General features: G+C 32.1%; 3 protein-coding genes across 18 annotated transcripts in view; 1 reads left to right on the top strand and 2 right to left on the bottom strand.

The window, feature by feature from the left end:
• LOC122572760 (E3 ubiquitin-protein ligase znrf2) overlaps positions 1-915 on the bottom strand; it is a 31,330-nt gene extending 30,415 nt beyond the window's left edge. For 2 of the 4 annotated variants that reach the window (XM_043738173.1, XM_043738172.1), the window contains exon 1: positions 175-906. In XM_043738173.1, coding sequence (XP_043594108.1) covers positions 175-553 — 379 coding nt within the window. In that variant the 5' untranslated portion in view covers positions 554-906. Of the gene's footprint in view, positions 1-174 lie in introns of all 4 variants that reach the window. The other 2 variants (XM_043738174.1, XM_043738175.1) reach the window with 2 other exon arrangements.
• An 803-nt stretch (positions 916-1,718) lies between these two features.
• On the top strand, positions 1,719-8,661 carry LOC122572762 (protein stunted-like). Of its 2 annotated transcripts, XM_043738178.1 has the most exons (4): positions 1,719-2,273; positions 2,360-2,490; positions 6,434-6,485; positions 8,480-8,661. In XM_043738178.1, the coding sequence occupies exons 1-3, from the start codon at positions 2,245-2,247 to the stop codon at positions 6,445-6,447; spliced, it is 174 nt and encodes a 57-aa protein (XP_043594113.1). In that variant the 5' UTR covers positions 1,719-2,244; the 3' UTR covers positions 6,448-6,485; positions 8,480-8,661. The 2 variants fall into 2 exon arrangements, with proteins under 2 accessions (XP_043594113.1, XP_043594114.1); XM_043738179.1 differs by lacking the exon at positions 6,434-6,485 and having other exon boundaries at positions 1,731-2,273.
• The window catches only part of LOC122572757 (negative elongation factor D), a 34,056-nt gene continuing 19,175 nt past the window's right edge, over positions 8,428-23,308 (bottom strand). For 2 of the 12 annotated variants that reach the window (XM_043738155.1, XM_043738154.1), the window contains exons 7-14: positions 22,126-22,313; positions 21,786-22,038; positions 21,497-21,707; positions 21,294-21,350; positions 20,343-20,372; positions 8,999-9,139; positions 8,793-8,922; positions 8,428-8,734 (exon numbers count right to left, since the gene is read on the bottom strand). In XM_043738155.1, the coding sequence (XP_043594090.1) occupies positions 8,700-8,734; positions 8,793-8,922; positions 8,999-9,139; positions 20,343-20,372; positions 21,294-21,350; positions 21,497-21,707; positions 21,786-22,038; positions 22,126-22,313 (1,045 nt within the window). In that variant the 3' untranslated portion in view covers positions 8,428-8,699. The other 10 variants (XM_043738156.1, XM_043738157.1, XR_006318557.1 and 7 more) reach the window with 10 other exon arrangements.

Here is a 23,308-nt window from a genome sequence, read left to right on the forward strand (position 1 = left end):
TATTATACTATATGCAGATATATGTATATGTATAAAGTATATATATATCGTATATATATACATAATACATGTATCCACTATAATATATGCTTATAAAAGTAATAGTAACTAAAACAGGTACAGAGCCATTACTTTGAATGTTATAATGTATTTGCTATAAATTAATAAACTTACCGTTGAGAGACCAGATATGGGATGGCAAGCTATGTGCTGAGTAAACTCGTCCACTGTCTTCATCAGGATCATCTGATTCAAGTTGTGGCAAACCAAGTGCTTGACCAACTCCAACTCCAACTGAGGAAGCAAGACTACTTTGTTCACCAGATGAGAGATCCGGTACTGAACTTAAAGAACGAGCACGTTGCCTACTATCTCCGGATACTCTAGAAGTTTGTGATTGATTTCCTTGCTGATGTTGATGCTGTAACATGCTAACACCTCCAGGAAGAGAACGTAGCATAGAAAATCCTTGCATTGTAGTTTCATTTGCTCCAGTAGAGGATTGTCCATTGCCTCCAGCAGATTGTGCAACAGTACTTGCTTTAGCTCCCATCCCAATTTTAAATAATAATAACGCGTTTGTCAATTTTGGTAAAAGTTTTTGTTTAAACTGAAAATTTTATCCCGCAATCAGAAGAAAAATTAACATTCCAAATATTGGTCTTGGCAGTGGTACACGCACTGACACAATTTTTGCAAATAGTCCTAGTTTTCTTACTTTTTTAGTGTTATAATAGTAGTTAAAACTTCAATTTTAACTTCAGCAATATTGCAACACTTTGGGATTTAATATAGGCCGGAATTTTGTGTACATACACTGCAATAAGCAAGTCATATCGTCCAAAAGCATACTAGCGGCTTGTCACGCAAAACACCCTCCGACATCTTGCTAGAAACTTCCTAGAAGTCGGTGACCAGTGACCAGCTGCTACGGAATGTTTCATTCATACATTTACATTTTGTATAAAATGTAATTATTTATCAGTTTACATGAAATTTCCCTAGTAGTAAAATATTCTTTTTATATAATTCTTGATGATTGTTTATTTAAATTATACTGCATTGTATTATATGCGATTGTATAATGAATTAATCAATAATTTAAAAAATATGTCGAAAATATTCCTAGTTTTATTTTCAAATTTTTATATTGAGTTGTGTATATTTGTAAGTATTCAAATAATACAGATATATATTTTTCATATGTCATATATATCATATAACTTTTCAATCCTTATAAGTGAAATTAAAATTCCGAAATTCTAAGTTAATTTATAATAGTATCTATCTTAAAGTTATAATATCTATGTTCTTGCTAATATTCTTATATATGTTCATGCCCTTCTAGGATCATATAAACAGATCTCGATACTGGCTAGGGAAAACCATCTGAAAATTGAGTCGTGAAAAATCAACATGTAAGAAAACAAAGTTCTCGTTCTTGCGAGATACACAGAGATGAGTAGAGTGCCTTTGTCTCTGCTAAGATATTCACAGTCCTGTCTTCTATATTGATTCTTCATGACTCAATTTTCAGACGGTTTCTTCAATGCTTTCGACATTGAGTGGTTAAGACCAATTTATATAATCGTGGTCCTTTCTTACCACGGTCGTATACACAGGGTCTGGAAACTCCAGTGGAAGGGATAAGGTTCTTAATATCTGGAGGTGTGTTTTATAAATCAGCCGCTAGCCATAGCGCTGCGATCCATTTGTTAAACTTTTGCATTTAACGCCACCTTTGTTATCCTTACCACTGAAGGTGAAAGATATAAATTAAACTTTTCATAATTATAATTCTATAACAATTTTTCAATGTATTTAAAGTAAACATACAATATTTTATGTGACACGGTACAATTAATTATGTAAATAAATGTAGATTGATATAACACAGAGTACAGTTCAATTATAGACACAGTCGTATCGGAGATTGCAGATTATAGACACAAGGCGCGCTACAGAACCAAGCCTAACAAATCGATTGAAGCGCCTTGAGAGACATTTTTTGACCCAAAAGAGCCTTATCCCCTCCACTGGATTTCCAAATCTGAGTGTGTATACAAGAACAGTTATTGCAAGGAGTTATATAACCGTGGTTCCTTACGACTTACGCTTACGACTTAAGATTGTGAAATTAGATGCAGATATAAGAGATTCGGTTAAAAAACGATTTGATCAATTTCAATTTATCACATTGGAGTTAAATTAAAAGTACTATTTTAAATAAAGCTATCAGCAAAAATGTCTGCGTGGAGGCAAGCGGGATTAAAGTAAAATATTTATTTCAAAGATACTTGCTTTTAATGTTAAATATCCACTATCGAAAAATATTATATAATCTGTGTTCACATTTCAGTTATATTAATTATTCGCAAATAGCTGCCAGACTTGTTAGACAAGCTTTGAAATCAGAGCTCCGATCAGATGCCCTAAAACGTGATGAAATAAACGTAAAATTTACCCAATGGAAAGATGGTAAACCTATTAGTAAGTATATAACTGTAATTTTTAACTTATTTCGTATTATTTATAGATACAGTAATATTTTAAAATAACATGAATTTGTATTTATATATATATTATATAAGATGTATACATATATATCTGTGACTGTAGGGAAAAATACTGCATGTCATAATTTCAAAATGTTTGAGTTTATGCATTAATTAAACTCTAGAATATAGAATTCAGGTATTTCTCTGAAAAAATGCATAAAAATAAGTTTATAAGTTCAAGGAAATAACGTGATTTAATCAAAGTTCAATATTCAATTCATATGCATTAGGCAAACCAATGCGAGTCCACCCAAATTTGGAGAATACGAATACTTTGGTCTTTCATGTGTAATTGCTTTTATTTCCTATTTTCATTAATCTGCTTATATCATAACTTATTTTATATAAAATAAAATGACCAAAATTATATTCTACATATATTTTTATTTTATCAAGAATAGTACACTATTTTGAAAAAGACAATATTTACATTACTTTGTGTTACTGTCTTTATACAATACATTATATAGTATACTTTACAGTATACAATTATACTATAATCCTACATATAAACATTCTATTCTTTATTTACAGGTAAAATAATTATAGTTACCAGATTTTGGATTCTGTTCGATATAAAGCTATATTATTTCAGTATACTATTTAGTTACGCATAGTTAGAAATCATGTACTTTCAAAAATCGATCCATATCCATAAATCAGTATGTGACAAATACTGGGCAATTAGATCCATTTTAGCACATATGTATTATATTTCACTATATGAAGTATCCTTCACCAGATGTTACCACTTCAATTCATGTGACTGTTATTATTTGCAACGAGAAATACTTCACGTTGATTTGAATGGTTTCATAGAGAGATGCATTCTTATGTTAATAGTTTTTTTGTCTGTATGAACTTTGATATATCAGGAACTTATGAAAACTTTGATTTTTTAAATGGAATCATATATCTTTTAATGTATTGATTGATGCAGTTTGTCATTTCTTATACAGAAATATTAACTGGTTTATACCAAAAAAAATTTTGTCAAATTTAATGTGTAAAGCACAAGGACAGACGCTAAGCGGTATTCTTGTGTTCACGCTGTCTTCGTCTTTCATACATTAAATTTCACAAATCAAAGTTAACATTGTTTTTTGGTATAAATAGGTTAATATTTTTGTGTAGGAACAAGTTGCATCGATTGATGTATTAAAAAATATATGATTCCGTTTAAAAAAATCAAAGTTAACCTTCCTGTTAAGTCAAATGCAAAATTAAATTTCACGAGTCCACTCATAAAAGAACTGATAAGATCAGAATATGCACCTCCCAGAACCACTCAATTTCCATTCAAACATTTCTTGCTGTAAATAATAACGGTCACATAAATTGAAGTAGTAATATCTGGCGAACCACCTTGTATAGTATTGTTGAATTTGATGCATGTGTTTATTAAATTTTGCTAAAACAATTCTAAGACATTCGTCATATAAGATGCAAGATTGCAGTGGACAGAAACGCGTTAACAGAAGAATGCTCGCGTATTGTGTTTATATTTTGATTTGGAGAAACAACTTAATTGCGATATGATCGGGCAGAATAACGCAAGTCCACTGAACGTTTGAACTGCTCGTTCTATTTAAATTATTCGTAAATTATTTCTATTCTGCTTATTACTATTTACGTTAGTTATACAAATATATAGTATTATGCAAAGTGAAGGAAATATACATTTATACCATAGAAAGGACCATGAAACATTAGTAACTGAATACATGTGATATGTAACGTTCTTTCTTACAGCTATAGATATATATACAGAAATGTGTGATATATATACAAAATTGTTGTACACAATACAAAATACATGCATAATGTTAAATTTTTATATATACATATTACATGTATAGCAGAATAAGGAGATCAAAACTGCCCTTGAATAGATTTTAATATGTGATGAATCATTCAATAGTTTAACAATAGGAAACATCATAAGCCAATTCTCAGCCCTTTATCTTGACTGAAAAGATAGTTACAGGGTAAACTCGGATTATCCGTTGTTTGCCTACTTAATGGCATGTTAAAATTCTGAAAAAATTCTAGCACATTATAGATACAGTGTGTATGTTAGAGAATATTTGTAAAAAAATTTTAAAAACGCTAAGAAATGTTGAAAAATATGAATTACATATTGAAATTTTAGAGCGATTACTTTCTCATTTTTATGTATTGGCATAGCTATTAACTTTAATTTTGTGGTAAGATGTATCATAGTTAAAAAGATAGAAAACTATTTTTGTCATGATATTTTGGATGAAATCATGAGATATTATTTGAGTCTCATCGTTTTCGGTTTTGCCATAATCGGTAATAGTTCTGTTTAATCTACTAAATACATAGTTCTTCATAGCCCTCATTGTCATATTCGGCCTGTGCTTTTCTTCCATCAATTCGCTATAAATAAACCGAATACCAAATAGCTTAGAGAACATTCCTGTCTTTTTTCTGTTCAGAGACATTCATTCTTTCCCCATACTTTTACATTGCATAAAGTTTTTTTAATATATGTACGTTTAAAATTTTTTCTATCAACCACTTATTGTTACTTCACTAACTGTTATTGTCCGTGCCAGTTTTCCTCTTGTCTTCTATATCAAAGGCAGCTCTTAAGCCTACAAAAACGGTAATCATTCTGCCCTTCTTTTCTCACTTGCCATCTTATGATATAATTTAGGAAATATATTTAATTCATTACCTCTGTCTCTCAAACCTATCTGAGTATTACAGGCATTCACCTTTTCATTTGGTACCATATAGAAGTGAAAAGAAATCCTCTGAAGTATCTGAGATAGCAGCAAAGAAGTACTTCCGTCACGCGCTGATATATGACTTTACTCGTTGATTTACATCATGTGAACTTTCGGTCAATACGTATATATATTTTTATAATTATGGGTTCACCAGAAATAACCAAACAGACTCGTTTTCTTGTAGGGAATTTCTAGCTTCATACAGTATCTTATATAGCAAAGAATTATGAAACGTTAATACGTCTTGCTATTAAGGTTGTCTGTCTCTATCACTCATACCTCATATGAATCCAATATTAAATCTTTCGTTTATTCTTTCGTCCAAATTTTGAAGATTCCAAGTATTATAATTATTTTGATTCAGTTAAATTATATTTTCCCAAATTTTTACTTGTAACGTAAGTAGGGAAAAAGTATATCTTAAAAGAAAATTTAGAAAATTGAGGACTAAGAAATGTATCACCTTGCTTCGGTCTCTCCTACAAGAGTAAGAATTTTTGCGACGATTTTCCTAATACTTTTGTTTTTTTTATAAATCTAATATCTTTTAAATAGTTTTTTTTTTATAAATATTGAATTGCTTTTAGTATATATGAAACTATTTTCAACATTCCATTCAATATAATATTTTACATTACTAGAAGATTCCCTAAAACGCACAGACATAATCTTCAATAAAATTAGTATTCTTTTGGCGTAATAATTTTATTCTGCTGAATTGCGGAAATGTCACGTTATGTGATGAGAATAATTTCTCACGTAGGAAAAGAATTTTCTCTCATGAATTTTCTGAACATATAGATACATATTAGCATAGTATTAACCGAACACAAATATACTCATGGTTGCATTAATTTATATAATATAATACATTAATTTATGCAATTATTTAAATATAAACTTGTGTTAATTATCATTATAACATTTGCTATTTAATGAAAACACTAAAATTTCTATTCAATTTTTGTTCAATTATAAAAGTAACCGGCAGTATGCGTTATTTTTGTCATAAGATAGTTGGTTAACGATGTGTTAACAGGACACGTAGTGCGTACGTTATAGCATATTAAATTATATATTATATATATCATTTACAATAATACTTTTTCATTACAGCTGAAAAACAATAATAATAAACAAATAAACATGCGTAAATGTACAATCATGTGTAAGTCTTAAATTTGGATTTCATATAGCGTGAAATGTTTATATAAGAATGCATGAGCATTATTTATCACAAATATTTTAATGCATAAAATATAACAGCAAGGAGATTTAGATATGGAGATTCCCTGTTCAATATTAAGTAATTTACTACTAACATACCTACTATATCAATGTGTGAAATGTGTGAAATTTATATAAGTACAAGGTATAATCGAACGGTATAATCATAGATAGTACAATCCAAGAAAGCTTGATATGAGAAAATAGAAACAAAATATATAATAATCATTTTTCATACAAGATTTTAATTCTGAGTAAATCGATGTCGAAAATTCGTCGAGTACACGTGCACTTAGCTATAACTTGCAATGTATCGCGTTCAGTAATATACATATACCTACAATGTATACAAAAAGTGTTGGCACATCAGTGTATTTATTATAGCATTTACATATTAATTAATTAGGGTGATTTCGATGATTTTTGAATATGTTGTAAAACTCAATATTTTGATTAATTCTTTTCTGTACGCTAAGAGCTGAGCTCGCTTAGTTTCCGAGATATTCGCGAAAAATTGCCGGTTCTTTTTAGAGCACATTGAATTATTCTGTATATAGTACATTCTATAACGTATGTGTGAATATTGCTGGTCACCAGCTGCTTACCTTTTATTTATAGGTCCCGCGCACAATTGCATATAAAAGGCTGTAAGAAATGTCTGTTACTACTCAATTAAAAATGAATATCATTAATGTACATTAATTGGATTTGGGTTTTCAACACAGCTGACAATGCATATACAATATAAGCATATACAACTGTACACATTTATAAATACTTGTTTATGAACAGAAGATAAATATCTGGCAACCAATACTGACACATACGTTGACACAGATTTAGAACTATAGACTGAAACACTGTAGTAGTATCAGCAGTTTTTTGAGAATATCTCGAATGCTAAGATCGACCGCTGGTTATGTGTATAAGAAATAGTGGTTCAAAATATTGATATTTATAATATATTTCAAAATTATCAGAATCAAAGATGAGGTAGCTTTCCGGTAGTTTCATTAAATTTGTAATATCTTGCAAAATATTAATTTTTTTTAGCATTATATCCTAATACCTTTCTGTTCAAAATGGCACGAAGAATCAGTTAATGCAAATAAAATCGTAAGATTTCATTTTTTAAAAAATGTACATTTGGAACTGTGCCGATGCATTTCTGTGAAAAATCGAATTATATGGTAATAAACAGTGCAATATAATGCAAACAAAGCAATCTTTCTATCTACGAGAAGAACAGAGTTATAGTTCGGTTCGGTCACTAAGTCTAGGTTCGGACCAGAATTCGCCTTATGGGTTGGTTCCAGATTACGGTTGATGTTTTCATCGCCATTTGACCGACCCCGGTTTCGTCGACATTGTTTATTTGTCGGCATGTTGAAATCACTGACAATATTTTCGTCGACGCTCATTTCACCGAATTGAGTGAGTGTCTCTGAGTGTCGAGGAAGACATTGTTGGTATATAAATGATGTCGATAAAACTGGCATCGATAAAGATATTGTCACAAACTAATCCCACCCTGTACATGTACAATTAGAAATCGTTAAAATCTAAATTAGATTTTTCCCTTTTAAATGAAAATGAGGATTTATTCGGAAACAGTTCCCATGAAAAGATAATATTGAATATTTTCATCTCATTTTCATTTAGAAGCATTAGTTTTGGGATTGTATAATACCATGAATATATGCGCTGTATGTTAAGAGATACCTTGTACATCATAATTGATAAAATACTAATAGTGATATACACTAACATATAGTTAAAAAGCGTATGTTATATATAGTATATGTTATAATTTTATTATGGACTGTTTAACATTTTAACACTTTATTGAGCAGAAATTAAACTTATTTAATTCTATTCATTTATTTAAAAAATTTGGTAAGTTACAAAAATTACATTTCGTTATTTTTGTTGCAGAAAATCCATAAATTATGATATCACAGATTGAGGAAAAAATCATCCAACTCTTCAAATATATATATGCATATCCTTGGATATTGTATATGAAATAAGAAAAGGATCTAATAAAATAGCATAGAAAGAATTTATATATAGCAATTCAACATTCTTATATGAAGTAAAAACATCTAATAATATTATGAGCTTCTTTAATTTAATCCACCTTCCTTTCGATAGATCATCTTATAGTCGGACAATGTGCTTTACAGTGTACTGAAAAAGACAGATCAGAAATTAAATATAATCCATATGTAAGATTTTATAAACTCACCTATAAATTCTGAAACAAGATCATTGTCGCTATCACCACGCATTGTACCTGTAATTTCTTCATCTTCAACCATAGGAAGAAATAAATGAATAAATTCAGCTGTATATGGTGGAGCTATTGCTTCTAAAACCTAATACAATACCATCTTAGTATCATTAAGCATGCTATGCGTGTGCACATTTATTTAAAAAATAATTTTACAATACCTCTGTAACAAAATACCTAATTAACGATACATCTGTGTCACCACGTTGCCAACACTGTTTGATGTAACACACTACTGGTACCACGCAACCTCTACTTAATAAGTTCACCATTCTATCAATTAACATCTTCTTCATTTCCAACTGAAAATTAAGGAAGAAATTATTATTAGTTCACAAAAATAATAAGTATAAAATTGCTACTAACATGTTTTACATTCGTTTTCTTAACTAAATGCTAAATAAGTAAAAAAATTAATAAATAAATTATAAACTTACTCATAATGAATGCCCAAAATGGCACAACTAAGAATAAAATGACTACAAATGAAAAAAGCGAAACTAAAGAATGAATTATTTTTTTAATCTTTTAATCTTAATCAAATAATTCTCGGAACTATGTGCCTTAAGAGTGACATTCTTTTCGATATATATGTTAAAAGAAATTCATTCTATATCAAGTAATTGATTATATTATATCGAATTTGATTGAACTTTACTCAAGGACAACAAATTATTGATTTTTTGTATTTTTAATCTTGTACTTTTCGATACGTAGTATTTGAAAATACAAGTTTTAAGTTGCGTAATCTAGTGGTTCAAAAGTTATGACTATATAAAATTAAACATTTCCAGAATATATTGCACATTATTTTAACGCTATATTGGCTTCTATTCATGTTCCGTGCAATGATTGGACTCCATGGAACCACTGACTGCATGTGAATTGCAGTCATTTTGGCGGGTTAAGTCAAATGTATTTGGCTACATGTATTTTGTGTATGTTTGATCTCTCACCTTGATATAACTTTTATACTTACCTCATAATACTTTTTCCAATGTTTCCGGGGTATTCACTTGTGTATTTTTACGTCGTTACGTTTATTTTCGTCTTATTTTCTTTTTTATCGCTTTTTTTATAGTCTTTCGTTTTATTTTTTATTCCTTCCCATTCGTTTCAAAAGTTATGCCAGGTTAGCTGTAGAAGGATACGTACATAAAACAGTCAATCATAGCGTGCAATTTGTAGATAAAACGACATTGGTTTTGGTCAGGGTTAAGATTTATTTCCCAGGCGTCGTGAGACGGTCGGTTACGTTAGTATAAGCTAATTTTTTCGCGAATTTAATTACAGCTTCTCACGGTATGCATACTCAAAAAATAAAATTCAATTGGCAACCATCTAAAGACTGAAAAGGGGTCGCTTCCATGATGATGATTTGTCGATCGCCTATACGAATTTTTATATCGACATTTTTTCCGTCATAAGAATATCGATTTTATGGCATCGTTGATGTCCGAAATCCGAAGATATTACATTTTTTAATAAGGTAAGCGTAAGTCGAGAGCACGTGAATGCTCATCTGTGCGGTTCACTCATTGGATGAGGTATAGGTAGAAGCCAATATGGCGTTAAAGTAACAATACCCTAAAAATGGTTAGTTTTATATAATTGCAATTTCTAAACCACTGAATTTCGCAACTTCAAACCTGCATTTTCGGATTCATTAACCTATTGAAAAAATAAAAAATTGCGTATAATTGTACATAAAAGAAGTCAATAATTTTTGATCCTCTAAAATAATATTCAATCAAAATAGTAATTTTTCTTCAAAATTAGAGTTCGTTAGTTGTTATTCAAAAATACGGAATAATATATATCAAATTTATTACGAAGATATTTTAAAACATCCGCAAAATAATTTTAATTATATAGAATATTTGATTGTAATTGTATTATTGCAAATATTTTAAGAAGTATCCTTAGAAGAAGAAAATGCTTTGTGAGAAGTTGTCAAAGATCGGGGTCGACATTGTAGATAATAGAATATAAGTAGGATATTGCTAGGTAGAGATACAATCATATCAGAGAGCTGTGATGTCGCCCGAAGAATCTACAGATTGTCGCAATGTCAATAATCTCTATCGCCGCGATAATGCGTGTTATCTAAATGTTCAAAAAGCGTGTGGATCGCTTTTAGCTTTTGACTTAGCGGTAATAAAGATACTCTCGGCGAAATAATCGGCTACATTAACCGTTTGAGCCTCAGAGGTCCTTGAAAAAACAGGGTCGAAAATCCCAAACAGCGCGATAGCGCTTGTGTTAATCGATTGCGAAGAGAAACAAGCGGCGCAATAGCGCTCGTCATATTTGTTATTTTTATAAAATACATCTATATTATTATATATGCGTACTATTAGTTTATAAATATTTCAAGTTTTGTTCAATAAAAATTATTGAGAAGATAACAATGAAATACAAAATACCGTCAGTTGTCCGTAGCGTTCAAATGTTATAGGTCTTTTCGACACAAAATCTAAACAGCGCGATCGCGCTGCTTAGGACTCAAACGTTTAAGAGATCACTCGAGAGAAAAATCCATAAACAAGAATGCAGCTATAATTTATTCAACGAGATGAGAGCCAATAGTTGCGGCCGCTGCAATCACATTTTGTTTGTGTCTGCTCTCTTATCCTGCTGGACAGATTATAGGGACAATAAAAGGGAACAACTGCGACATTTCGAATGGGTCCACAAAACTTATTTCTCCTAAGCTAGGAAACTGTCAAGAGAAAAGGAGCTCTAGACAAGGCCTTTCTTGATAGCGGCGCATTGCACAACGGGACCGTTGATCTAAAACGAGGAAAAAATACATTTTTCATTGTCTCTTGCTTTCTGTCCCAATGGAAGTAATATTAAGTTGTCCGGAAAGTTCTTTCCATTTTTTAAATAGGGGGTAAGTATAAAATATATTTCCTTCTGTGTACCTTTCACCTTTTGCCATCTCTCCTTGAGCCTCATAATGCCATTTTTCTAAAATTCTCTTGGCTTACTTTTAAAATATTCTTCGAGGCCGTTTTTCACTTCGTTGACTGATTTGAATTTTCTATTGCGAAGAAAATTCTTTAGGGAGAGGAACAAATAATGGTTCGATGGTGCAAGGTCTGCAGAGTATGGAGGATGTGGTAAAACATCCCAATCAAACTCTAGAAGTTTCGTTCGCACCGCTAAAGAAACGTGTCGCCCCGCGTTATCGTGGTAGAACACAACGTCACGTCTGTTCACCACTTCAGGACGTTTTGTGATAATGGCTTCCTTAAGTTTTTCGAGTTGAGTGCAATATTTTTCACTGTTGATCGTTTGCCCTTCCGGAAGTAATTCGTAGTAGAGGATACCCTTCCAGTCCCACCAAATTGAAAGCAGCACCTTCTTCGGGTGAAGTCGAGGTCTTACTACCGTTGGAGGACACTTATCTCGACTTGACCAAGATCGCTTGCGCGCAGTGTTGTCGTAGAGAATCCAACTTTCATCCCCAGTAATTAACTTTTTTAAAAATGGCTCTCTTTTGTTGCGTTGAATTAGCAAATCGCATGTTGAGATTCGATTCAGGAAATTGCTCTCCGTCAGTTGATGGGGGACCCACACTTCATAGCGATTAACGTACCCAAGCTTTGTTAAATGCTCATGAATCGTTGTTCGCGGAATGTTCAAAGCATCTGCTATCTCACGAACACTAGACCTTGGGTTTTCATCGAGGTAGGTCTTGATAAAGTCAGTATCAGTGGTGGATGGATGTTCGCTGCGATCTTCATGTTTCAGATTAAAATTTCCGGCTCTAAACCTTCTAAATCAATTCCGGATTATTTGAATAGTTATAAACCGATCACCATAAGCGTCACAAATCTCCTTTGCAGTGTTTTTAGGCGTACTGTCTTTTTTAAAGCAGTGAAACATAATATGACCAAAATGCATCTTTTGATCTTCCATCTTTCACCACGCAAAAAACACTCGATACACTTTCTACTAACGTCGGGAACCGTTTTCTTGCCTTACTAGAGGATAACTAGTGGTCACACGATTGACGGTAGAGTGATCTGGTTGTTCGTTTACTTAAGCAGAACAAGATAAGGTCCCGAGCGGCGAACGTGAAAAGAACTTTCCGAAGGACGTAATACTTGTCCGCGGACGTGCTTTTTACGTGGTTTTTTCCCCTCCGGATGACGCATGTCTACCAACATGTTGTCTGTCAGTGTGGACACGGTTTTTATCTACGAATTAGTTCTAGACTTGAATTTTGTCTCCCGTTTTCTGCGGATTTTCCATGAAAGACATATGCTGATTGGTTGTGATACGGCTCTGTAAACAATTGTCTGCTAGTATGAACCAAGCTTAAGATTTTGTCTCAACAGTTAGGACCTAGTTTTTGATATTACACAGAGGCAAGTCCGGCCAACCGATCAACGGTTGAAAAAGAAAGATTGATATGCCCAATTAAAGTATAACCGAATTTTATAATAATATTGTGTTTGGATTCATTTTAATCAAGAAAATTTCACTAACATGTTAATGAAATCTTTTATTAATAAAAGTTAAGGAAATAAAAAGTTTCGTCATTGTAGTAGTGTGGCCTGGCCGATACAAAAGCGAAAGCACATTTCACTATACAGCTCTTTTGAGTGTGCGGAGTCTGTTCGATGTTTAGAGTCCGTCATAAAACGGTCGCCAATCATAGGTCGAATTTCTTCAGCTACGTAGAAATAATGTTATTTGTCAATAGCTATTGTGAGTATAAGGGTGAGTATCTGATCGAGTATAAGGGCGCGAAAACGTCCGAGTGACTAGAATATCTGTACGCTGTTTCATTACGACGTGTGATGTACGTTCTATCTTGAATGTAACGTATCCCTGTGCGCGATTTTTCCGAAATCTCATAGGAACAACCGAACTAAGTAACGAGTCACGATGTAGCGGCATATGAGTCATAGGACGATTCGAATCGAGAGTGACTCATTTTTTTACGAGACTTAAAAGTAAACGAACTCGGGACAAAACAATATCGCCGTTATGTGTTATCGTCAACCTGAATCAAATTTGATCTTTCTATTACTCCACCGATCGATATAAATAGACGAACATCCTCTCTAAGACCAGTCTAGAAAGCGAGCCAATATAGTCGAATAACTGAACAATTAAAGAATTGAATAGCATTGAGCGAGCAACGATTACGACAGAATACACTATCTCTGTACTTGTACTTAAAGTGATTTATATATAATTGACTATTGCAACTTTATCACGCGTCTCTTTATTAAACAAATCAATACATGTGAAATCAGTTCAACGGTATGCAGTAACAAGATACCGTCTATACATATAGTGGCTCACGAAAATATTAGAACGTTCGCTACTGAAACTTTGAAGAATGAAAATATATGTGATACACTTGATATTTCAACATAATGATATAACTACAGTAAGATACAGATTTTAAGATTGTTATTTGAATTTGAAGTTAATTGGTTATATTTGTTAATATTTGTGGAAGTTATAGAATACTCATTACAGATATATGCAAAAAGAAGACTATAAAAGTATTCGTACGCATACATTATTTCTTATTATTTGTATATCTTACCTGGTATATTAATATTTAATTAGTCCAGTTTTGACTCGAATAACATTTCTAAGACAGTTTTCCATACTATATACTAATTTCTGTGTAATATCTATGTTTTATGATTATTCCATATTTCAATAATATTTTGTTTTAATATCATTTCGGTATTTATTTCACAACTATTTAATCTTCTACCCATTTCAGAATAAAAATGTTCTATTGGATTTAGCGGAGGTAGCATGTTTAGATTGAGAGATGTATTGTATAGTATCCATTCTTTCATAATGCAAGCACATTGTTTTGGATCGTTATCCCTTTGAAAGTGGAAGTTGTCTACTTCAGATTTCCTTTTAATATATTTAACTCGTTTGAGTCACAAGCAGCGCGATCGCGCTATTAAGATTTTGTGTTGAAAAGTCCCAGTACATTTGAACGCTACGGTTGATTGAAGGTATTTTGTATTTCATTGTTATCTTCTCAATAATTTTTATTGAACAGAACTTGAAATATTTATAAACTAATAGTACGAATATATAATAATATAGATATATCTCATAAAGTAACGAATATGACGAGCGCTGTTGTTCCGTTTGTTTCTTTTCACAATCGATTAAGATAAATGCTATTGCGCTGCTAGGGATTTTTCGATCCTGTTTTTTCTCAATGAAAACCCTGGGACTCAAATGGTTAAATAATTGTATTTGTGTAAAATTCTGTCTACAAATACTAGGTTCCGGCATCATTGGTTGTCATACAATCCCACGCCACGACAGAAACACCTCCGTGTTTTACCATCAGAACTAAATTTCGCATTTCCATTTTAGTATTAGATATTTTACACATAATTGCATCCATTAGACTGAAAAATGTTGAATTTACTTTCAGCGGAAAATATGATAGTATTCCAGAAATTAATGCCTTTAGTAAGATAATTTTATTTTAGTAACACATTTTTTCGCAAAATTTAGTCTTTTTTTATATGGCTTTATACGGCTCTTCTTTGCAACTCTAACGTAAAAATTGTTTGCAGTTGCGAAGTCGATATATCCATATTTTTTACGAATAGTTATTTCTTCTGCTCGACGCATCAACTCTTTCAGACGATCTTTAGGCTTTATCTGTAAGATTTCCTATGTTATTTCATATTTTCTGAAAGATTGTCCTGCTTTTTGCAGTTTTAATATTAATTCACTTTTCGCACTTTCGTATTTCAGACTTTTTCGCATTCATAATGACTCTGATAATTGTAACTGATTATAACATTTAACTCACTAAACAATGTCTTAGCATCAACTGAATTCATCGATACTAACATTTATAACGCGAATTTAATGTAGACATCGCATGTAGACAAGCGTTCCAATAATTTTGTGACCACTTTTTTGCGTCTTTTTTCTCTAATGAGTATTCTAACTTCAACAAATATTATTCGGTTCACTTTAAATTCAACATACACAATACTCATACCTGTATTTTACTGTAGTTATAATATTATCTCGAAATATCAAGCGTATCTCATATATTTTTATTCTTTAATGTTTCAATAATGAGCGCCGAATACTTTTATGAACCATTGTATATACTATAAACAAGAGCTAGGTTTCGGTTGGATCGCAAGGCTGCCGACAACCAATACTAAACGCGTACGCTGTTACAGGCACAAAATTATAAGCAGAATTCACTAGGCGCATATCTCGGAACTATGATCGACCGGCAATTACACGTGCAGGAAAAAGTTGTTCAGAATCATGCCCCCGACGACATATTAAAAAATCATCGAGATCAGAAAGGACGTAACGGTTCTACAATTTCACCGACAACAAATTTAATGTTAAATCTAAAAAGCTATTATCTATTGAAGATATATTGAAATCATTATTCCATTGATCTGTTATCGTTTAAAAGAATGGAGTTTCTTCTTTTTCATTAAAAGAATATAGTAAATAATTAATTTCTTTCTTTTAGGCCAACTTAGTTATTTCGTTATTCTCATACTTGTGTATTTCAAATAGAAAGATATGAACTTTTCCGTACAACTGCAGAATTACATAATATTTACATACTAGTGTAGAATGTGGAACCACCGGTAAGATACAGACTAGATCTATCACCCAACGCACTATTTTATCCGCGGTTTGGGCAGCTCTAGAGCTCCCTTACAATTTTAGTGCCATTCCCAACTATCCCGATTCAGCGTAGAATATGACTACAGCGTTCGTAGTCATTGGAATTAAAATTAAATTTCACAGTCAGTTTTGCTCTACGGCGACCGGATGTCATTTTGGCATAATCTGTTTATTTTTATTTTCATATTAAAAATGATTGTCATCAATGGATAAAGTTTAGGTTAGACTACATATAAAAATACGGCATTGTTACCATTATTGATGTTATGCAATTAGAAATAGAAATAGACTATATATTAGTAGTACTTTTTATACTTTTCAGCGTACCTCATTTGTATAAATACAAAGAAAATGATTTTTCACTTTTTAGTGTATTTCAAATAATTTTTCTAGAAAAATTTTTTATTTCACATTTTTTAGTGTAGTAATCAATATTACAAGTACAACGTAAAATGATCTTTATTGTTATTAATAAGGCGGTAAAAAAATGTCTCAATTCTTAATACTCATTAATATATGTATGCGAATAAGGAAGAAACTAGCTATACTGCGCCACCGATATTATACTTTCAACAATGATTTTTTATTTGTTGCGTTTTGATATACTATATGAGCATTTACTATGGAGGTTCTTATAAGTAAATGTATTGCCAATTTGCCATACCATTTGATGTATTTTCGTATTGTTGTTGCATATCATCTGGTCGCTTCTGTCTATATCAAACTTTCCGTTATTATAAACTGTTACTACTAAAGGTTTCATTTTCGGTAGACGATCGCGATGAGTGGAGGAATCCGAAGTTGATACCATAACGGGTGCATATTTTGTTGACAATATTTTAACATCATAGACATCTCTCATTTTAGTACCACAATACCATTATTATCTTCCAGTAATATCATCTCATCTCTTTTCAATGGGTAAGACAACGTATTTTGGCATAAATGTGACGTACAGTTCCAACAACATATGTTTTGACATTGAAAAATTTAAGTGCTAGTTCATAACTAGTATAAAAATGATTTTTTTAAGTTTTTTGTAAGCTCAGTGCAAATGTCTTCGGCTGTGCCAACTTGCCTGATTCCACTGGTATCTCGTCTATGTATCAGACCATGTATGTATCGGACCATGTATATATGATCTTCGGTGGAATATAGTTTGAACAATTTTATTCCATATTTATGGGATTTAGCCGGTATGTACTGCCTAAATATTAGTCTTCCTCTCCAAGAAACCATTGTCTAGTCGACTGCATTATCTGGGCCTAGTAAAAAGACTTTTTGAGAACTGTTTATTAGTATGTATACAAGTGGTAAAATTTTTCCAAGTCTATTATTAGATTCTATGTCTTCGTTTTTTTCAAAGTGCAAATTCGCTAATAATAACTCAAATCGATTACGAGACATTATGATACGCGGAGACGGAAAATTGTAAATAGGGTCCGTTGTCCAACATTTAGTTAGTGGCATCTATACTAGGGCCATCTAAATCAACAATGTTTTCATTTATTCGGTAGTAGTGGGTTTCCATCTCTTCATTCGAGCGTGTTCGGTGCTTGGATGAAGCAATTTTTGATCTGTACATCTGTTCGTTTCCGTGACTAAAAGGCTTATCACTTTTTCATTCAAAAATAATGAAAACGCTTCACCCGATTTAATATCGAGAGGTAATTAATAAAGCCCACATTTCTCGGTAAATGTAAATGATTTTTGTTTGCTGGTAAACTTGTTTCACTGGATATTGTTCAATGAACCAACAATATTGGTCAATTTATCCTCTTCTCATATAGCTAGTTTTTTAAATATTTCCTCAAGTTGCCCATTGTCATATGCATCCTCGTTATCCGAACTTGAACTTGATGAAATTTCATTTCTAGCCTTTCTTATAAAGCTAACTACTTCTTCATCACTATTCCGTTCACTTTCAATTATATTTTTACACTGTCTAACAAACATTTTGAGACTAAAAGAATCACAGATATGCTTGTTAGAGAAAAATGCTTCTCGACGGAATAAAGGTTCTGGCGTAAATGCCATGGCACTTCACATAGAGATCTCTCACAGTCCTCTTTCCGATAAACTTATCGTTTCCCCACTAAGTGGTCAGATCCTTTATTCTATGTAATAACACAAAGGCTCGATGGCGTTAGGTCGCAGGCCACGCACATCAACATCGGATTGCTATTCTAGCTAATCACTCTGGATCTACGCGCCACGGATTTAGGCCCCGCAGGAAACTTGATCGATTTGCGCGGTGCGATCAACGTGTTAATAATAAATGTTTGAAAGATCTAGTCATGATTTATGCCGATTAAAAAATGACTAGATTTATATAAAGATTGGCGTTACCGTCTTTGAAATATTTGGGAAAATTTTGCATTCCGTTTTCTCCTTACCTATTGAGAAAGCCACTATTATACCGCATCAGTCTATGACAGGACAGAAGCTTGAACAGGAGAGACGAAAATGGCATGATAGTTGATTATTAATGAGATCTCAATGATATTTTATAAGAATTTGCGAATAATTCATTTAAGACATCAAGTATACAAGAAAATGTTATTCCTACAAATGTAAACAATCGTGGATAACTGTTGCATACAATAACATTAGGGATCGCGAGGGATCACGAGTTATGTTGCGACAAAACATACCAATTAACACTTTCCTAAGATGCGATATGGCAACCATGCCTTATGCCTTATGGCAACCATGCCATGGCGATATTTGTACCACGAACACATAAATAGCTCTCGACACCCATACTGAAGTCTAAGGAAAGCCGTCTGAAAATTGAGTCTTGACTAGTTTTTAAAACTCAACGTGGAAGATAAGAAGGTCTTTGTTCTGCGTATGCATGACATACTATGAATACCTCAGACAAAGACAGAGACATTCTATTCATTCTAGTCTGTCTCGCAAGAACGCGGATTTTATTGACATTCCATGTTGATTTTTCACGACTAAACAAGACAATATCTCCACTTCTATTAACTTTATTAACTTTGGTAATTAAATTGGAAATAATTCCTAAATTCAAATTCTAAATCATTAAATGGCAGAGCAAAACATCTAATTTTACGTCGGTATTTCAGAGCATGCGACAAAAAGTATGCGACCATAAGGTGATGGATCTATTCCGTATCTCATCGGTGATGGAATTAAATAGCTTCTTGTTTATGCTAGTGTGAACTAAATAGGTTCTTATCTATGTTAATGTGGATCTCAATACGTTTATGTAGATGCTATAGTTTAACCTGTGCAATACTTTGCCTCTTGTGTAACACTTGTATAAGGACCAATCAACTCGATATACGGGTGTGAGTATTTTCATTTCCTCTCTGATCATATAAACAAGTCTCAACACTTGCTAACGGAAATCGTTCGAAGATTGAGTTGTGTCTAATCGTGAAAGATCGACATGGAACATCATCGAAGTCCGCGTTTGTGTGAGACAGACAAAGATCAGTAAAGTGTCTTTGCTCTGTCTGAAGTATTCATAGGATGTTACGCATATGCAGAACGAGAACCCCTTTGTCTTCTATGTTGATTTTTCACAACTAGGAAAACTTTTTCAATTTTCGGGCGGTTAGTTGTATGTTATGCAGCTATGCTGTTATGCGATGGAGATGTTAAGATTAGGCGAAACTCATACACGTTTTTTTAAATGAAATCATATAACTTTCAATAAACTAACCGATGGAGCAAACGAAATTGTTACCTCCTATAAAAGAAGTATTAACCTATTTATATCAAATATATATACATATAGGAAATATTATAATTTTAATATTACAAGATGATATTGATACACATACTTACAACTCTGAAACGACACGAAGCAGGTTTTTCCTAAGGACATAATTAAACAAAAATGTTACAATGCTTTCATTGTGAGCATGAAAAATAGATTTAGTGGATGAAAAGAATTCAAGAATCAGATATAGTTGACATAATTTTAGTTGTTTCTTTGAAAATGCAATGATAATTATTCTACAATAGTCTATCATGCGATATAACACATCTCACTTATATAACAGTCAAAACATTGTTATACCAAAGTTGAACGAAGATATTTGATAAGAATAAGAAGCGTTTCAAGTCGCTTACTGTACGCACACTGGTATCAACATAATAATGTTTTGCTTGTGTATAATTGTCGTGCTTAAAACCTTTTGAATTATTTGAATTCGTTTACATTATAAATATTGTTGATTTGTCGTGGAAATTCTGGAATGATTATCAAGAACTGCTGACTTAGTGGTCATGAATTTCTTTCATTGAGGTTATGTAAAAGAAAATGTTTATGCATACTAAACCACAATAGTTGATAAACTAACAAGTTCTTTTCCACAAAAAGGATGGATTATAAACACATTCCGCAGTATCATAATGCTAAGAATAATATGTAAGGAATGCTAAGAACTTTTTAAAACTTTAGAGGAAGAAGACAAGCATGCATTAGCAATTAAGTCAATATCTTTGAATATTTAAAAATTTAAATAAATTCATTACTTTCATTGTGCTATGTCATAAACTTTTTAATAAAAAATAAAATCATACAGGAAATACCTAAATTTTTCTCATTACTATTCATCATTTTGCAGAAAGAAATACGCCATGCCATTTCAGGAAATGTAAGGATAAATTAATTATTTTTTAATACAAATATGTTAATACCTTTTTATAGGGAATTAGTTGTATCGATTAGTGCATTAAAAATTATATGATTCCACTAAAAAAATGTACGTAGTTGTCCTCTATCTTAAATACCTTCACCTGCAACATCCTGCTATATTTTACGACGTTCTGTCGATCTCTTGTAATGTCCTAAAAGTATACTCTTCTGCCTAGCGTACTTTTCGAAATATTTGCAATAGTAAATTAAAGTGGATACACTCTGTATATATACACTCTGTAGTATACACTCTGCATATTGATACTAATTGTTAAACATATGATTAAAATATTCTTACCTGCACAAGTATTTCCAGTTCGTCTTGTTTACTTTCAAATAACTGTACAAGAAGTTGTAACACTTTTGGATGCAGTAAAGAATGGCAAACTACGACTTCATCAAGTAATGCAAGATGTACAGGACAATGTTCTGTACACAATTTAAAATATGATGGTTCAGTTACAGTACACTCCACCCATCTAATTATACCTACACTTACAACAGGAAATCTGAAAGAATGTAGATTTTACTATATATAGAAATAAGAAATATCATATGACCACTAATATAATTTGTATACATTATACCTTATGCACTGATATAAAGTTTGTAATTCTGCTATCAATTCAGTAGATCCTTTATTAATGTTGCAAATGTTATGGACTTTTTCTATAGCTTGAATAGTTGTTTTTAATTCATCCTTATTTAATTTCCGTGAATGTCCCTTTTTGGCTGGAATATCACACACACTAGCTGCATAAGCTAATAAATATATGTATTTAGACTTATGCTCAGGATTAATTTTTACACCCGGTTTAAAAAGTGCATCAACTAATAGTTCTGGAATTAATGAATTATTATTTTGCATATATTATACCAGCTGTAAAAACAACAAATTGCAATTTTATAAATTATGTATATTAATACCTAAGAATTGTGGATTACGAAGTAATTCTATAGGAGGTGGTTCCGCAGTAGAATAATTTCGAAATAATACGGTAATATCAGCAGGATTTAAGGTATTCCGTGATAACATGGATGCAAGTGCTTGACATGCACTAGGGCTACTTGAAGCTCCATTAAGTGCCATTGTTATTGGAGTAACATCATGATGGCTGTAAATATATGCATATATCATACATATATGAATTATAAAATCAGTGTGCAATAATGTTGTATTTATTAAATTTTTAATTAATTAAAACTCGGTGTTAATTAAATTATGGTTATCCCCATGAATTCAACATGAATTATATTTTTAACAAATGGAATAAACAGACAACAAATTACCTACACTTCAATAAACAGCTTTTGCTAATAATTTTGTGAGCTGTTTTTGATAAAAATGATTTCAAACAAAGACTAGAAAACAATTTGAGGCGGTTATGTTGTGCTAATTGTGATAGCTCCTGGCGGTAAATGTCGCTGGTGAGGTACTGTCGTATTTTCTTCCTATTTATGTATCGTGAAGAAAAATATCGGACTACGGGCGACGGGATTCGAGAACCCGGGTGGTCCCGAATGTTCGTAACCTATGTCGCTAACCACTGCGCTATCGTCGTCCGGTTATTAGTTAGTGTCGAATGGCGGTATTTGCGCTGTCGAGTGCCGCCACATATTTCATTAATGTTAATATAATATTTTCAGAAAGCATACAGTTGATATAAAAATAATATATGTATTTACTAAATAGGGAAACACGGCACGGCACTCTTTATGGACATCGAAAAAGCATTCGACAAAGTTAACCATGAAAAACTTCTTTAAACAATCAAAAAGCAATTTCCAGAACAAATCTACAAACTACGCAAATCTTACTTAAACAGTAGAACAGTAGTAGAAGTTTGTAATAAAAATAAATGATGCATATTCTGAAATTAAGGATATCAAGACAGGAGTACCGCAAGGAAGCTAGGACCAATACTATACACACTATACACGGCAGACATACCAACAGCTGACAACAGCAAAACGCTAACGTTCGCGGACGATACAGCTGTACTAGTCAGGCACACTAACCCAGAAACAGCAGTCACATTACTACAAGAACACATCATAAAAATAGAAAAGTGGCTGCAAGTTAAACGAATAAAAGCGAACACCAGTAAGT

Source organism: Bombus pyrosoma, linkage group LG11, assembly GCF_014825855.1.
Source record: "Bombus pyrosoma isolate SC7728 linkage group LG11, ASM1482585v1, whole genome shotgun sequence".
NCBI lineage: Eukaryota > Metazoa > Arthropoda > Insecta > Hymenoptera > Apidae > Bombus > Bombus pyrosoma.

Coding starts and splice junctions, on each gene's coding strand:
- LOC122572762 (XM_043738178.1), top strand. CDS start 2,245: ATGTCTGCGTGGAGGCAAGCGGGATTAAA. Junction 2,274..2,359: donor TGGAGGCAAGCGGGATTAAA/GTAAAATATTTA, acceptor TTCACATTTCAG/TTATATTAATTATTCGCAAA.